At 38.4% G+C, this 18,271-nt stretch overlaps 2 protein-coding genes across 6 annotated transcripts in view; one reads left to right on the forward strand and one right to left on the reverse strand.

Moving 5' to 3' along the window:
- nf1a (neurofibromin 1a) overlaps nt 1-18,271 on the reverse strand; it is a 133,738-nt gene that overhangs the window by 14,790 nt on the left and 100,677 nt on the right. For both annotated transcript variants that reach the window (XM_005937135.2, XM_005937134.2), the window contains exons 36-40: nt 6,086-6,518; nt 5,614-5,954; nt 4,340-4,542; nt 1,892-2,085; nt 1,671-1,811 (exon numbers count right to left, since the gene is read on the reverse strand). In XM_005937135.2, the coding sequence (XP_005937197.1) occupies nt 1,671-1,811; nt 1,892-2,085; nt 4,340-4,542; nt 5,614-5,954; nt 6,086-6,518 (1,312 nt within the window). The remainder of the gene's footprint in view (nt 1-1,670; nt 1,812-1,891; nt 2,086-4,339; nt 4,543-5,613; nt 5,955-6,085; nt 6,519-18,271) is intronic.
- On the forward strand, nt 468-16,966 carry LOC102303587 (protein EVI2B). 4 transcript variants are annotated; one of them, XM_042226777.1, is made up of 4 exons: nt 468-720; nt 6,690-6,892; nt 7,052-11,159; nt 11,544-16,966. In XM_042226777.1, the coding sequence occupies exon 4, from the start codon at nt 11,578-11,580 to the stop codon at nt 12,805-12,807; it is 1,230 nt and encodes a 409-aa protein (XP_042082711.1). In that variant the 5' UTR covers nt 468-720; nt 6,690-6,892; nt 7,052-11,159; nt 11,544-11,577; the 3' UTR covers nt 12,808-16,966. The 4 variants fall into 4 exon arrangements, with proteins under 4 accessions (XP_042082711.1, XP_042082712.1, XP_042082710.1 ...); XM_042226778.1 differs by having other exon boundaries at nt 7,072-11,159; XM_042226776.1 differs by having other exon boundaries at nt 7,086-11,159.

The raw sequence follows: 18,271 nt of genomic DNA on the forward strand, positions 1-18,271 counted from the left end.
TAAGATGTATCTCCTTGCGTAAGCTAATAATAACTTCTCAAAAATTTTGAACTCAAGTAAAATTTTGTACAAGTAAAATCATGGTTTTATAGGAGTGCTTAATGCAAACTTAATAAATGTATCACTAGTAAACAAATAATACTAATCATGACCCTTATTAATCATTTTGGTTATGAAGCTGACATACTGCACTCTACAGCTATTCTAATCAGTTAGAAAATGGCATTTATTCAAGTTTTGGGAGACAAAGAGTTCAACAACAGCAAACAAGAAGCCATTGTGTCCAGTAGGCTGTACTGCCATGACATCATGCTGTAACTCTACAGATAACACCAGGATAAAGACTCAAGTAAGAAGTCTAATAGCTATGTACAATGCTCAATTTTATATATCGTTTTTCAAATTCAGTACAATACTTTAGTAAGACCAAACTGACCTGCAGAGAAAAACAATACTACAACTTAAAGATCAATTTTTTCTTAGTCAACAGTCTTCACAATGGCCACTATTGAGTGCAGTGATGGTGTCTGCTATAATCGGAGCCAGGGCCTTGGGTTTTCTTTTGTGTCTGCCTGTGTATATTGTGTTTGTTTATCCAAACAGCAGCTTGGATTTGGAACAACAGCACACAGATAATGGATAGTGATTAGATGAGTTTGTCTCTTTAGCTTCTACAAATCAAGAGTGAATCCCAGCTGGATTTATTTCTTCCATCAGTATGTAAGTAATTATTAACTGACTTTAACATTTAAATATATTTTATATTTTAGGTTTCTGTGTAGGAGTAGGAGTATGCCCTTGACCACCAAAATCTAATGATTTTTTCCTGAAGTCTAAAGACTTTGGCCAAATTTGTAGAGATTTCTTTAAGATGTAAAGAGAAAAAAATTAAGAATTTAAGGGACACCGTCACTGCAACCTTTGACCACCAGAGATTTGATGTTAAAAACTGTGGGACAATTATTGTAGGGTCTTTACAATTTAACGCACCATGAGGCAACTGTTGTTGTGATTTGATTATATAAATAAACTTGAACTGAACTGAATTGGGACTTGATAGACAACCCAAAGATGCAAGTCCTGTGGCCACTGTGGTTGTCAGTGTGGAAACATAACAAAGGCAAAAAAGTGTCAGCTGCCTTGGCTCACGTCCATGTGCATTTCTGCTTTTAGGCCACATGATGTGGTGGCTTTTTGTTGATTTTATTTTCTGTCCTGAACTACAGGCTCTCTGTTTCGACTGACCAGTAGCTGGCAGAGAAATTTTGCTCTTTACGCACAGCTGTTCTTCTAAATGAAAACTGTAGCACACATAGCTAGAACGTAGAGTATGAGATCCAGTTGCAGCACAGAAGCACGTTTTAAACTTGCAGCCTGAAAGCATTAATCATTAATCCATAATTTAAACATAGTATATCCTTAATTAACCATAACCAAATGAGCTGACCTGGACCAAGTAGAAGTGAGTCTATTAAGAAGTGTTAACACCAGGTCAGGGTTTGTGTGTGTCGGTCTATGTTGGTCTATGTTTACTCAAACAACCTGCTCTGCTCATTTAACAGAACCCCAAGTCACTTTCCATCATCAATACCATTAAATCCTCTCCACGAGTTGCAACATGATTCAACATGATTATTTTCTGTGTGTATTAGTTGCCAATGTGCTCTCACCTTGTTGGAGACCAATTTGACATTTCCTGAGGCTAGAGCCACTGCAGTATCAGCCATAACCTCTGCTTTGATGGAACCCAGGCCTCCTGTGGCACTGGTCTTAATAAAGCTGTCTAAGACCACATCCAGCAGGTCTGTTATCTGAAGATGAGATGGTTAGAAGGCCAGAATCCAAGAGACACATGTACTTATTTAGCTGCTGAGGGGCTGGGTAAACTTACCTGGCCAAGGCTGCCCCAGATCTTAGCCTGGATAGAGGGATACATCTGTTTTTCATTTATTGTCATGGTGATGAGTTTGTCCAAAATGGCAGTGACCCGCTGGCGCTTGGCATCGTCATTGTGCTTACAGAAGCGGACCAGGTTGAGCAGCCAGGGTGTCATGTACTCCAAGCAGAGATGCTTCAGCTCGATGCCTGCAAGAGAACAGCAGCACTTCGAGCTTACGGTTTATTTTAATGTTAATAATATATCACTATATTGCCAAAAATATTCAATGGTCCTGTCTTCAAACACTTATGAACTTAAGTTTATTTATTAAGCACTTTTCACAGACAGCGGGTAACAACAGGCTAAATAAACAAGAATATTAGGTGCCAAAATAGACAATACAAAATATTTAATAAAATACAGCAAAGTTAACAGGTGGCTTTAAAATAAATAAATACATTTAAATAAGTAAATAAATAAATACATTTCTGAACAGAAAGCCGGATTAAACAGAAATGTTTTTTTTTTTAAAGAATCAGCAGAGTCAACCAAACACAGTTGTGGTGGTACACTGATCCACAGCCTTGGTGCCACAGGCTGAAAGGCTCTGTATGGGGAACAACCAACCGACTCGGAGTCTGTGAACGTGGACAACGAGCAGCAGTGTATTTTGTAAGAAGCTGAGATAAATAATCTGGGGCCTGGCCATTTGGTGCTCTGTATGCTAAAACAAGAATTTTAAAATGAATTCTAAAATCTATTTGCGAGCCAATGTAGAGAACATAAAACAGGAGTAATGTGAGCACGCTTGCTAGAACGTGTTAGCAGTCTGGGTGAAGCACTTTGTATAGCTTGGAGGTGAAAAAGGGATGATTTGTCCAAGCTGGTAAACAGAGCATTACACTAAACGCGATGACACAAACGCAGTTCAGCTGAGGAGACCATATGTTGCAATTTAGAAATGTACCTTAAATGAAAGAAACAGGAACCAGACAAAGGTTTTACATGCAACTCAAATATTACTCCAAGGACAGAAAGATGCAAGAACCTGACTGACTTCAGAATGTAGTTCAAGAGGAGCTGCAATCACGGTCTCAGTCTTGTTGGTGTTTAAAACAAGGTAACAGATAGAGAGCCAATTTGAGTTAAGTAGTGGATTAGGGTGGACAACCTATCCAGTAGATGAGTCTTAAAAGACATGACAGCTTATCCATTGTATGCTAATGACAGCTGAATATGTCACTGGCATACAATGGATAAGAAATGTCACTAAAAGACTAAATAAGCTAAAGAAAGCATGTAGAAAGAAAATAATAATGGACTCAAAACTGAACCCTGTGGAACCCGGCAGGTCAGGAAGGAAATGTTAGAGGAGAACTTGTCTGTTCTAACAAAGAAGGTCCTATCAGATAAGTATGAAGAAAACCATTCTGGCTTTCTTTCTCTGGCAGAGCCATATACACCAGCTAAAGCTTTAAGCCTGTTAATCCCTGCATCAGAAGCCATTAGAAGATCATTACAGACCTTCAAAGGAGCGGTCTCAGTGGAACGCTGCCTCTGAAAGCCCGACTGAAAAGGGTAAAAATATGTCATCTGCATAGTAAAGATCAGAACTGATTTTCTACTATTTTTTCTAGTAATTTGCTTATAAATGGCCTATTGAAATAGGCTTAAAATAATTACTAGTAGAGCTGGATTCAAGATCATGTTAGAATAGGAAGGTCCATCCCCAAACCAGACTGTTCCCACAAAGTTGTGAGCATGAAAATGCCCTAAATGTCTTCGTATGCTGAATCAATGAAATGAAGCTCACAAATGAAGAGCTGCTTTTACTGGAACTAGGGGCCTGAGCACAGCTCTTGAAAAACAACAACACCACAATCAACGTCCACCAAACTTAATACTTGGCACAGTGCAATCAGTATCTTTCTCCTGGGAGCTGCCAAACCAATATTCGTCAATTGGATTGCCAAAACAATTGGATTGCTCTAGAGTCCAGTGGCTGTGTGATTTACACCACTGCATCCAAAGCTTTGCCTTATACTTGGTGATGTAAGGCTTGGATGCAGCTGCTCTGCCATGAAAACCTATTCCATGAAGCTTTTTGTGCAATGTTCTTGAGCTAATTTGAAGGCTTCATGAAGTTTGGAGGTATGTAGCGATTGACCATACAGAAAGTTGGCGACCTTTGTGCACTGTGCACTTCAGCATCTACGTAAAATCATAAACCATATTGTCATTCCCAAACGCTCCCCTCCCCACCACAGTTATGTAAAAAAAGAAACAAAAACCTTAAAACTTTATGCATTTCAGTGAGGTGAGCTGGTGGCGGTATGAGTACAATGTATCTATTCCCATTTAGAGAGGTAACATCTTTGAATAATAAACTGACGCAGTTTCATGACTGAGTGTATGTGAGAGCTTATGTATGGTAACCAGTACGATGGTAAGCAGACTTACTAGACTTGCTGAAGCCTGAGATGCACTCCTCCAGAAACTCCAGAGTCAGATGAGGTTCGTTGGCTGCCAGAGTTTTGCTGATGGAAACTATAAAGAGCGTATTGTTGGCTGGGATGCAGAGACCTGATGTCTCCAGCAGCTGGCCCTCTATCTTCAGATTAAAGGTGCAGGTCAAAGCACACAATAGGTTGTAAGCTGCAGATCTGGATATGAAACAGATAAGTCAGTGTAAAAACAGTTTTAGTCTTTACTTTTACAGGTTTGAGTTGAAAAACATAGGTGTTGTAAATGAGTAGATCAAAAGTTTTATTTCAGGTCAGTGAAGCTCAACTGAAAACTGGAAAGACAATAAGATGTGCTAAAAATGTTCGAGTTTTTCCTTTGAAACTGAACCACTTGCATTGGATCAAAAATATTTAGGCTCATGTTCAAAGTGCTGCGCAAAAGTCTTGAGCCATCCCTCATTTCTTTACATTTTGCTAGGTAAATGGGAAATAGATGCAGTGAGCTAGTGAGTAAAATACAGGCAAAACAGTGTTTTGGTCCACCCATATTTTTTTTAACAAAACAACTTTTAGGGAAGCTTTCTTGTAATTTCTTCAAGTAGTCTTCAGGAATACTTTTCTGATGTACAAGGACTAGACTAAAAGTAAGTATTTAAGTAAAAAAGGTGCCATTAAGAAGACATTAAGAAAGCCCAGAAAGCGATTGCTCATGTCTGGTTCTTTCAAGGAAAACAAAGAAATGAGGGGTGGTTGAACTAAACCTTTATACCTTAAACACAGTGTATATAAAAATGAATGTATCGCTAATCCAGTTAACTGCTGGTTTCTGAAATTTGACTTTGAAGCATTGAGGTTTTTGACCACTGCTATATTTTTTGCTTTGTATCAGTTTTATAATCTTATTTTCATCTACATGGGGCTATAATTTATGACGTAAATACAATGTATTCATACATTGTAGTACCTTAAATTTATGTTTTCATAGACATGTGAGCAATAGGGTTGTTTTATCAAACATTTATACAAGCAGGAGTCACTAAGTTTAAGGTGCTTCTGCATTAGGTTTACTTCCAGCAACCTTTATACAAAGTCTAAACTTTAAACCTAAAGTATGCTCAAATATTCATGTGTCATTGGTTCCGAAACAAAAAATCTCAGTTATATTTTAAATTAAACACATTCTTTGTTATTTTTACAGACCTACTTTATTCCCCATAAAGCCAAAGAATTTGGCCTAGAATAACAAAACAATGACCCTACAGGACAGACCTGAGGCTGGGGTCAGAACTGCCCAGGTTGAGAAGAGCAATGTTGAGGAGAGTGCCAGGCACATCTTTTGGTCGGATTTTAGTGTGCTGAGGGATGGAGTCAGGCTGCGACAACTCCCAGCGTGTCCGGATATGGATGATAGACTGAACTATGGCATCACACTCCTGGTGCATGAAAGTGAGGGGTGTGCCCTGGTTGGCCATGGTGAGGGTGAACTGACTCTCATCCACAAGGCAAATTTCCTCAATCTCGGAGGCATAATATACATCGTTGAGGAAGACAGGCTGGCCAAGGACGCGGGTGCGCTCAGCTGAGGTCACCTGAACGGCTGTTGAACCCACCTGGTCAAGAAGAAAATAAAGATGGTTAAAGATACACCTCTGTTACGATTTTAGTGATTTAATATGTTTATTTAGTGGTAATATTTCTATATCGCTCATTTTTAGTGCAAGTTCACTGGCTGAAACCTTACCTTAATTGAGACCTTGGTATCTTTGTGGGCCAGTTTGAGGGCATTGTGGAACACTTTAAGGTCTTCCTCCAGTATCAGTGTGGCTGCAGGCAGCTTCTGTTGGTCAGGTTCAATGTGCTCTGCCAACTTAGCTGGAGAATCAATGAACTGGAGCCGCTTGCTCCCTTTTAGGCCTGTCAGCAGCCGCTCATGATACTTGGTGTACTCTCTTACCCAAGTGTTGCAGTTGTAGACATAAACAGCTGCCACATTCTCATATGCAAAGCCAGGAAAGACAACAAACCACTTAGAGAGGAAGTCAGTCTTGAAACGATTGCTGGGTCCAACATGTGTTAAGTCTACCACTATCTCATAGGGCTTAGCATAGTAGGGTTTGAGGGTGAGAAGGACATGGTAGATGAGCAGGTCACCATTGATCTGGCCCGTTTTGAACCTAAAGAAAAGGGGGGGAAATTCATTATGGTTAAATACGAAATAGTTTTATTTTTTGGATCAGTTGTATAAATGTGAGGCTTAAATTGTTCATTGCATTCTATGTGGTTGAACTCTGAAAAGCTTCATTTCTGAAAAAGATTGCTTCTTTTTGTCTGTCCTTTTTTGTAAGAGCCCTGCAAGCCTCTGTGGTATCAAACCCAAGGCTCTGAAATAATCACACCCTCTGCAAAAAAACAAACAAACCAAAAGACAAAAAAAAAAAAACCCAGCAGAAAGAGGGGTCAGGAAGTGACTTCAGACCATCTCAACAGTCAGTTTGCAGCAGGTGTCACGTGCCATTTCTTCCCCAAGACCTCCATAGGACTACTTCAGGTAAGAATTTGTCATGCAGCATCTTTGAATCATATTAAAAGCACAAAAGTCAAGCATTTCCTTTAAAAAAAATTTATTTAACTAGAACTGTTCAAACAACCTTCTGATCATGAGCTCTTGTAGTGGCATTCTGGAATAACGTTCTACATTTTTTTTCAGCTTTACTTTTTCTAAAACAGTTTCTGAATTTCAGAGATGATGGAAGGTGCAAAAACTCTTTGGCTGTTTCTCCTGCTCAACCACCTGCCACTCTGCCCTGTCGGTGCTGACGCAGTCCTTTCAACAACTCAAATATATTCACAAGACTATTCACAAGACCAAAGAAGCAGCCCCACACTTGCTGTGAGTACTACCCTCAGAACAAGTGAAGACAAAAACTCCATCAATGGCACTCGTGGTGACTGCTTGGTTGACACTGAGATGGGTCTGATTGCTATAAGTTCAGCTGGAGGTCTCATTGTGTGCTTGCTGGCTGCTACTGTGGTACTGGCATGCCAGGTCTGCAGCCTTCAGCGCCAGGTTTATGGCCCTCGCACCTCACGGTCCAACATGGACTTAGTAAGCAGTACAGGCTACTGGGGCACAGACCAACCAGAGATTGCAGGCCTGGTTGGACCATATGATGCCAGTGTCATGCTTGAGGAGGTGAAAGAAGACAAGACTGAGGAAGAGAGGCAGGCTGAAACAAAAGGGACAATGGAGGACGATGGGGCAGGACTCAAGGAAGGGGCAATGGCAATAGCGTTTGATCCTGAGGACGATCAAAGTCATATGCACAGCTCCAACTTCAAGGACTCCTGTTTGGAGATTCCCAGGGATTTAGAAGACATGCCCCTTGTTGTGTAAGGAGGTAACCCTACTTCAGTAAATCCAGTCACATACACAACTAATCAGTTTAGCTGATTTAAAATATATTAACTTGGCTTGTTTCAATCACATCCTTTCCAACAGAGATGCACCAATTGTTAAATCATGGGCAAATATAAAATAAAATAAACAAATTATATTAATGGAGATTTTTTTTTTAATTTTTATTTTGCTCTTTTTTTGGACAGAAATAAATAACTTTGAAAGTCTTTCAAACGCATTCATGAAACGGACACAAGGAAAGAAAAAGCTATAATAGAGTGGTGACTGTTTTCTTATTTGCTGAAGGCAGTCAACAAAGTGAGAATGGAAATTTGGTAAATAAACTGATAATTTTGTTGTTGCATCACTATTCCTGTTTATTTTCATCTTGTTAAATGTAGGGCATCATATGCAATTTACTACATTAGTGCTGACAGAATAAAGAGCTTTGGGTGCACACACCAAAAAGCATAGTTTTTGCTTAGATAAGGATACCTTTAACATGTTACATAGTTCTATATCTCGTAGTAAATCTTTAAAGCCTGGTCCTGAGTGTTCAATTAAAACAGAAAGAAAGAACGAAAGAAAGAAAGACATAACTTTTAAACACATAACATAGCACGGTCCATATTTGTTGTGCGCATGATTTGCATCAGTAACATAACATAGCATAATAACTTACATAATGAACAAAAAGCAGATTAACAAAAACAAGGTCAACATACATTCACAGTTTTGAAGAGATAATGGGCTAAATTGATAATAGAAATGCTGGAAACTTAACTCTGAATCTGTTTCAGCTATGTCTAATCTTTTAAATGAATTTTCAACAATTTAATTATTGGTTATAACTTAAATACTTGTAATATTTGCCAGTTTTTAAATAAATTGACCTTTGTATTGGTGTCAGTGTTTCATGAGTCAAATCAATATTTGTCAATTATGAGCCCTACACACACACAGACAGAGAAAGTTGTGGTCAAAAGTTTCCATACACTCTTCATGGACATTTTGAGCTTTAAATGATTTCTTTCCATTGTTGTTTTCCCTGGTCGACTGAGTCTCATCAATATACCTTCAAGGACTAAAAGAAAAACACACAAAAAACAACCAAGAACTGGATGTACTGTAGAATTTATTTTGGATTTCATAATCATACATGACCAAAAATGTGCACACAAGTTCAAATATATATATACACCCCCCACTAATATTTGGCTACATGTTCCTTAGTTGCACCTAGACCAGATGCTTTTGGTAGCCATTAACAAGTGACAATTTGGGTGTTTTTCAAGAGCTTGGCAAAGTGGTGACACATCCAAATAACTTTTGTAAAACAGTTTCAACAGATATCAACTTCTTGAAATCTGCACATCTGTACAAAGGCTCCAAGAGATCTTACCAGCTTTGGAAAATCAATAGTTTCTTGGACTCATAGAGTATTGGTCAATGAAATAAGTACTATCAAGCTATTTCTTCTATGCTGACAAATACAAACTATGTCTTGTTAAAAGACAACACTTTGAGCTTGAATATATACTTTTGACCCTGTGTGGATTAGAGAAAATCCAAAATGTATTTGTGCAATGGCAATTATTATTCTTAAAATTTTTAAAGATCTATACTATATAATCATTCGACAACAAAACAGGCCACAACAGTGACTACTTATAGAACTGTTATTCTGCTTGATTAAATAACATGTACAAGCCACACACCTGTCAGTAACCCAGAAAACCCCCCACACATTCCTGTTATAATACAGTTCTGATTAAAAGTTGTTCTAAACTTCTAAACTGTATTGTACTTGAAAAATGGCAAAAAATATCATATTTTGCATGGTTGGATATTAACAAGGATCCAAATAGAGCTTCAACATAAAACAAGAAGAAATGGGAGTGAGGCATTTTTTTGGAGCATGCAATTTATTGAAACAATGCTTAAATTGAAACAGGCTGTTTTACAGCTGATCAAAAGTTTAGGGCCACATGCCTTAAAAAAGCCAAATCTGTGCAAAAATGTGGATTCATTGTCATCTTCTGTCAGGTAGTCAGACTGTTATGACGTTCTGATGGCAAAGGCAAAAAAACTTTACCTTTTTGAACGCGGTCGGGTTGTTGAACTGCATAAGCAGGGTCTCTCAGCGCAACATCACTGCCGAGGTGGGACCCAGTAAGACGGTCATTTGGAATTTCTTAAATGATCCTTAGGGTTATGGAACCAAAACGTCAAGTGGAAGACCCCCAAAAATTTCACAAGCACTGAGCTGGAGGATCCAATTGGCTGTCCGTCAATACACTGGACTATCCTCGACCCAAATTAAGGCCGTTACTGGTGCAGACTGCAGTCTCATAACCATCAGACAGCATCTGAGGCTGAAGGGCTTCAAAAACGTTACTGACATGACAAGCAGATCCCACCTGAGATGTTTTCTATGCGCCACAGTGGAGGGGGTGCCATAATGGTCTGGGGTGCTTTTTCCTTCAGTGGAACAATTGAGCTTCGGGAAGTGCAGGGGCGTCAAACGGCTGCTGGCTATGTCCTATGTGCATGTGCGTCCTAAACCTTTGATCAGCTGTCAAACAGCCTGTTTCAGTTTAAGTGTTGTTTTCAATAAATTGCATGCTCAAAAAAATGTTCTGTCTCAGTCCCATTTCTTGCACATTACATGCTCTACTTGGAATCGTGTTAAGATCCAGCCATGCAAAAATATGATTTTTTTGCCATTCTTCAAGTGAAGTGGTCTTAAACTTTTGATCAGGACTGTATCTGCCCTCCTTATGCAGTCAAAATATCTCTGACCTGTCAGGGCATGGGAAAGTGATCTCTGTTTGTATGTTTTTGTGTATCGCAGATCCTGTAGATTTTGTGGTTGAGAATGCAGTATGATAAGAAGGTGAGTTTACCTTTCACAGGCATCAATGGTGTGGCTAATAAATGTCCTTACCTTACTCAAACTATGTCCTAAAAAACAGACATGAGCTGCTACCATGCTGCTATTTCAGTTATGATATGTTACTGTTCTGGACATTTAAACTTAAAGAATGCCTTTTCCTTCTTAAAACCAAAGAGCACTCATGAAAATTTAAAATTCACACTTTTTAAAAGTCAATCTTTAGAATTTTACAGATTAATTCAGCATTGTTTCAGCAAACATTTTTAACGCAAGACTTGGTTGTAAAACATGAACTACTATATTTAACATAGGACACTGAGAATGATTTCACGTGTCACGCTTCCTGTAAGTGGTGCAAGAATCAGTCTCGAAATTTCAGCAGCGACAAACTGTCCAACCCCCAAGATCTTACTTCCTTAGAGACAGCAACTCTGCCAGACAGCAACAGCAATATTCAGCTTTTAATACACCCTGGAAGGACACAACCAACAGCTTTGAGTGTTCACCTGCGTACAGACACTGGTATGTAAATCTAAATTACTAGATTACTGATACAGTTTTGGGTCCAACTCACAGCTTGACAACTTTAAATTGATGATTATGTGAAATTGAGACATATCTATATCTATACACACACACACACACACACACACCTAAAAACTAAATGTTATGTGTAAAATGTTATTAAACAACAGAGGATACATAAATGTAAATTAGATGAAAATGGTAAAAACAGTGTTTGAAACTGGTAAATTGCGTACCCTTCAAACCTATGGTGGATTACGAGCATTTTGAGGAACTTACCATTTCCTAAAACATATTATATTGCATACCACTAAACGTTCTTTATTCAAATGATACTACTTCAGACTACGTGCTCTGACAAAATAATTTCCTCTGTTCTAGCTTCAGAGACACAGTAGCCATTCTGAGGACAACAATGACCACAGATTTTACAAGCCTCACGTTCATATGGCTGCTGCCACTGGCAGCAAGCAATGCAGTGACATCAAGCAATGCAGTGACATCTAATCAAAGTGAAGTCTTCAGCTCTGTGGTAACTGTAGAATCATTCTCTCACAATGAGCTGACAACACATACTCAGGCATACTCAGAGAAAATACCTGCCACGAAAGACGCACAACGAAGAAGTCAAACAATGCCCTCGAATACGATCCTACCTAATACTAAGACAGCACCAGCTCCTACCAGTTCTGCATCGCCTCACTTAAACAGTACTTCCATGGAATCCTTAACAGAAATACAATCTACAGTCATCAAATCTTCAATGACAGATCTAACTGGCACCCCAGCAACACCTACAAGTGTAACTCCAGTGATAATCAACTCAACCCAAAGCCAGAAGACATTAAGCACACATGTTAGGAGGCACACAAACCCCTATCCACCTACATTTTCACCGAAGTCTACAAAACTCATCTCTACTACTAACACATTTACCACACCTGAAGAAGAGAAGTCTGAAAGCATGAGTCCAGCTACAGGTGATGTGAAACATTCCACAGGCTTATACAAAACTTCAACATCCATCAACAATATCAGAAAAAGGAAAATACAAGAACCTTCAGAAACAAAGAAAACTAACCATGGTAAAGTAGTGGCCGGACTAATCGGTGGATCCCTGTTAGTGATGATGGTAGGATTCCTGATCATCTTTATTAAGAAACGGAAGCTTCAGAAGCAGCAGGTATCAACTACAGACTGGGCGGGTCCTTCGCCATTTCTAGAGGGTGGAGCTAACAATGGCCAGGTAACAATGAGGCCACCTAACCGAATTTCTGTAGCCAGCTTTCTACCTGCAAGACTGTCCAAAAGATTGTCCTTGCTTCCGGAAACAGATGAGGAGTTAGAAGACATGACTCAAGTTACTACATTTGGAGATAAAAACCAGGGGACCACATTTGGCCAAACAGTCGATGGAAATGATGGACCAGAAAGCAATGGGACTAATGCAGTTTTTCCTGAAATGAAAACCACAGTAGACATCGGACCAGAAAGCAATGGGACTAATGCAGTTTTTCCTGAAATGAAAACCACAGTAGACATCGCAGAGACTGCTGAAAACTGTGTTTCGGCTGTCTCTTTGCAAACTAACAACCCTGTGTCCACAAATAATTCAATCCTCCATCAAGACCTTTCTGCAAATTAGTCAAATCAATCTGAAGTCATGGAAAATATGTCTGAACAAATGAACAATGCCCTTATGGAACCTTAAGCAAACTTGATCTCTAAACAAATCCAGCAATTGTAGGGTACCAGTTATAACACCCTTCATTGGTTTCCTGGTAGCAGCAAAGGTAACTACAAAAACAGGAAACCATGTTGTTAGTGCATTCGGAAATAATTGAGATTGTGTGATGTTAACCATGATTTCTACAGCAAAACCTGAAGAACAACATAGTAAGGTTGATTAATTGTAGTTTTTTCTGTGTTAGTAAGAGTAGGAATATGCAAAATAATAATCATACGCTACATGTAGGAGCATTTTCTTGCTGCTAACAGATAATAACATTGCACAGCAAGCAGTTTTATTTACACTGTGTCATGTAACAGTGTGAATAAATACCATACCATGATGTGAACAGGAAGCTTCCTTTTTAACATTCATGTGAATAAGATCTGTCTCATTTCAAATACCATTCAGTTCGCTTGGCCACATCAAAAGCAAGCTCTGGTACATACATGCCTATCTTAATAATATCCGTTTTGCACAGTATGGCATATGCAATAGAAAAGAAAGAAAACTAAATATCCCCCAATAAAATTTCCTGTACTTACAATTGCATGTAAAAATCTGGAGGTGCGCTATGGCTTTAGTTTAGTTTAAATGACATTCAGAACCTTTCTGCAAACCGCTACTTTTTATCTTTAATTCCAAAAACAATTAAGCTTATGTAAACCTCAGAAGCACGTTTCTCAGGCAGCCTTTTATAATTTAGTTCAACATTAGTAACAGTGGAGCTTGTACAACTAATATAATGCAAATAAATTGTTTTAGCTCTCTGCTCGATTTGCAGAGAATTAAATTATTTCAAAAGAAATAATTTAAAAAATTTTCAATAACCTTTTTAAATTTCTTAAATAATTAAAATAATTGTTCCATTGTTCACAATTGGGTTGTTTCTTTACAATCACATTTGTGAAAGACAAACAAAAACCCCCTCATTACTCTAATTTTCCATTTCTGTTTCTCACTTACATAGCGTGGCGTTTTTAGTCAGCAATGGACCTAGTTGCGCAACCACATTTAGTTTAATATGGCAATACTGATCATCATTTAAGTTGATTAGAATGCTAGGTATTAAAAAATATTAAGAAAAAACAATTTTATGTTTAACAATTATCCATTTGATAATTATCCAATACTTTTTGAGTTAATGAATTAAATTGCATAAAACCACAAAGCTTTCAAAGACTAATCATTGATCGTTGTCTTTACAAGTTTTACTTCTCTGGCGTGGTAGTATAAGTATAGGTGCCACCATCATAAAACAGAAGCTCAGACGTGACCTGAAGTATCTGTGTGATAATAAGAGCTGTACCAATTCTCCAAATAATAAGGGAAGGAGGGTAAATTCTTCCTTTATTGGTTCCTTTAGCATAGTGTACACTGGACCATACTTTAAGAAAAGGGAGGAGAAAACACCACTCCATAATTCACTGAGATGGCCCATCTGACCATTCATGACAAAACACAATATAATTTAAAAAAAAGTTGCTCAGCTCTGGTAAATGTTATCTGTGAGTGCCTTTCCCCATTTTCATTGAATATCCTCCTGATATAGTTTTTAACAACAGTTCATTAAATTCACAGCTGAAAGAAGAACCTCACACTGCTGCAATAAAAACTACTTCTGATTGAACTGTAGCCTTGCACGAAGAACACAGAATGCTATATAAGCTCAAGATCTATATTAATTAATAATAGTACTTAAGGTTCTGTGCAACTGGTGCTAATTAGTAAAGTCCTTTGTTATATTGCAGTCTTTAGTATAATTTTACTCCAGAATAGTCTGCTGGAATAAGTGATAGATAGCACTGCCTTAACAGGCATGATAAAATTAGTTACCTAGTATCACAACAGTAAAATATAACAAATAAGATGAATTTAATTTTAGATGCTATGGGACAGATTTACTAAGTGAGACAAATTACTGTGATGTCGCAATTGCTGGGGGATCTATTAAGAATGTGCTTTATTTTTATAAAAAGATGCAGTTAACTGCAGTAAAAACCAGCCTTGTGCCAAGAGCAACGCAAATTAGTGGCTCAAAATTCCAGTTTAAGCTCAGGTTTCACACAAGTGTTTCTCTCTGAAAACAGCGTGGCAATTCGGATAAATGTGAGGAAGCTGAAAGAGAATCAATATCCTTTTGATTTAAGAAAATAAGTCTTTCTATGCAAGTGCTTTCTATCTAACATTCACACGCAATCATACTCCAACTGATGCATCGGAGAGCAACGGGGTGTTAGTATCTTGTGAAAGGATATTTGGCATGCGAGCTGTAGGGATGGAACCCCTAACCTTCAGATTAGCAGATGACCTGCCTTATTACCTGAGCTAAGATGTACAGAGAACACAAAACATTATTTACCATCAGATTATGAGTCATCTTGTGTTACTGTGTCATGTGCATGAATGCATGCATTGCAGTTTTAATAGCACATTGCAACATTCAGGCATAAACCTAACACACTAACACCTATTTCTTACACATTCAGCAGAGAAAAGTTGCTTGATGTGTGCGCAAAGTTCATTTCTGCTTTTTCATGAAAACAGTGTAACCGAGGAGCAATAGGTGGGGCTCACAGTCTGATGGACGGACCAGTGGAAACTCTGCATGCAGATTATCTTGCCATATTTAATCTGCATGTTTAGTAGCCTTGGAATTTGAAAACTGATGATAATTCTAGTCATGATGCTTTTACTAGCCTGTAAATGTGTAGTGGCTTAATTTTAATCAGCAAAGTCCACAGGTCTACACAATTTTTAAAAACAGGGATTTGCTTTGCTTTTGCTTTGAAAAGAAAATGCAAACCATGATGCAAAGTGGTTTATGTATACTCATCATAGATATGAATGTAAAGGTAATTTGGAGCTTTTAATGTTTCCTTTGAACTGTTCTTTCTAGTGTGATTGATTGAACACAGCTTTAAGAACTTTATAAAAAACATTATGTGTGCAGGGTTTGATTTATTTAGAATTTTCTAAAACACAGGATCATAAAACAAACACTTTTGTTTGCTAGTTGTGGTATTTCATGTGTCGTATACTAAACCAAGTGTGCTGAGTCCAAATCTGTAGTCGGATTTTGTCTAGGATGTCAGGTTCTGAAGTTATACACAGAATCATTGGCTATTCATACAGACGGAAAAGGAAACTGATTTTATAGTCGTTATATGGGCACTGTACATAACTAAATTTTGATTTAAAACTGTGAGAGATTACAAAAACTTGTACACTTTAACAAACGTGTAAATAGATAGTTCACTTGAGTGTTTATGGAATGTACATACACTGTTAAAAAGTGCTGTAGGCACTTGCTTTTGCGCTTGTGAGTCTCTGCTGTTGACCGCTACAGAAGCCAGCAGTAATTGCCCATCATTATGGGGTTGAAGTGGCCTTGATATCTTTTCTCCATGCTGGCAATATCCTGGTGGAATTGTTCTCCATGTTCATCACTCACACCACCCAAATTTGGAGTGAAACCCCCCCCCGCTATAAATGCATTTTGAGTCACATTCAGCAGCAGAGTTGCTGATATGCTGCTAACATGTTGCTTACAAGTTCAACATAGTTTTCAGCCTGATGGTTGCCAAGAAAGTTTTGCACAACTAGCACAGATGCATCCCAAGGGGCGAATTCATGTTCAGTTTGGATCTGAATGTGTCATCACGCATCATTTAGCGGATTTCAGGACCAACAAAAATTTCTACTTTTAGCATCAGTTTTGGTTTTTCCAAATGGAATGGAAGCCATTTCCATTACGATCCATTGCCAAGACAAAGTTTTTCATTAGGCCTAGTTTAATGTGAAGTGGCGGAAAGTACACTTTTAGTGGATCAACTAGTAATGCATGTAGCACATTGTATCGGCCAACAGTTTTTTTTTTCTTTCCGACAACATAGTATTTTTTTCTATTGCAAAAAATATTTTATTCTATTGTATATAGCACCTTATTCTTAATATCTTATCCTATTCTATTGTTATTCTTAATTTTTGCTACTGTAACTTTGCACTGTCCACTTTCTGCTGTGACACAACAGATTTTCCACATGTGGAACTAATAAAGGTTTATCTCATCTAACTCTGGGTGGCTACTGCTTCACTTTGTAATGATTGCGATCATCACGAATGTTCCATAGGCACAGAAAGCACATGTGTTCTGTGTACCCCAACTGTAGACCCAACAGCAGTGCCACAACCTTCAGGTCATCACAAATATTCCAGTTGATCAGCTTCAAAATGAGTTCCATTGACTCATATGTCTCTTTCATTCCCACAAGCAAGTAATCCTCATAGCATCAAAAGTAGACATACAAGCTCAAATGAATTCATACGCTAACATAAATCTTCTTGTTAGTGACCGCGATTGATGAACTGGCAGTTTCTTTTTTCCAGCATAAAAGGCTTTGTTTGACCGCACTGACTGGCTAGGCCAATACTCAGAAGAATGATAAAGTCCAAGCAACTCAGTGAAGATCTAAGAAGGAGAACTGAAGATTTACAAAAACTGGGAGGAACTCTTCCCATGAGTTGGACATAGAAACAACTTTGCGATCCCGTTCTCTCAGTCAATACCCAAAGCTCTTGACTATAGGTGAGGGTAGGGACGTAGGATCAACCGGTAAATTGGGAGATATGCTTTTATCATAACAGGATGTCTGCATCACTGCAGCTCCAGCCCAAATCCATCTGTCAATCTCTTACTCCATTCTCTTCCACTTAAGGCAGCAACTCATCCCTGACCCAGAGTGAGCACTTGGACCCTTTGCCGCCTGAGGACCATGGACTCAGATTCTAATTTCTGCTGCCTCGAAATCAATAATCTAACAGAACCACATCATCTTCAAACAGCACCCCACTTAGTGACTCCAAGAAGACTGGGTACTCTGAACAGCCACCAGTGAGAACCCAAACACACTGGCAGCAAGCCAATACCCTGCCAGCTCAAAGAAACCATTAAAAAGGTGTGTTTGACGACAACTGTAACCCTTACCAAAGAAATACTGGCCAATCATAGGCCTACAAACACTAACATGGTGCATAGACTGACATCAGAAAAGGTGGTAAAGGCACACACCTTTGATGTTGCAAGATAAGTTCTTAGTTTTTCTTGCGTGCACTTAACAGCAGAAAAATAGGTTCAGAACAACTTGCAAGAAGTTTTTCGAAAGTTCATTTTTTAGTGACCTAAAACACACCTTGTTGTTAAAAAGCCAATAGAAAGCTGTTTAAAAAGCAAACAAATCTGTATTTGTGGACATGGACTACAAAGCAGCAATAAATGTATTTACACATGTGTGTGTGTGTATATATATATATATATTAGGGGTGCAACGATATTCGTATCGATATTGAACCGTTCGATACAGTGCTTTCGGTTCGGTAC

This window comes from Haplochromis burtoni, unplaced genomic scaffold (genome assembly GCF_018398535.1).
Source record: "Haplochromis burtoni strain Fernald_Lab_line unplaced genomic scaffold, NCSU_Asbu1 Contig_227, whole genome shotgun sequence".
Classification (NCBI taxonomy): domain Eukaryota; kingdom Metazoa; phylum Chordata; class Actinopteri; order Cichliformes; family Cichlidae; genus Haplochromis; species Haplochromis burtoni.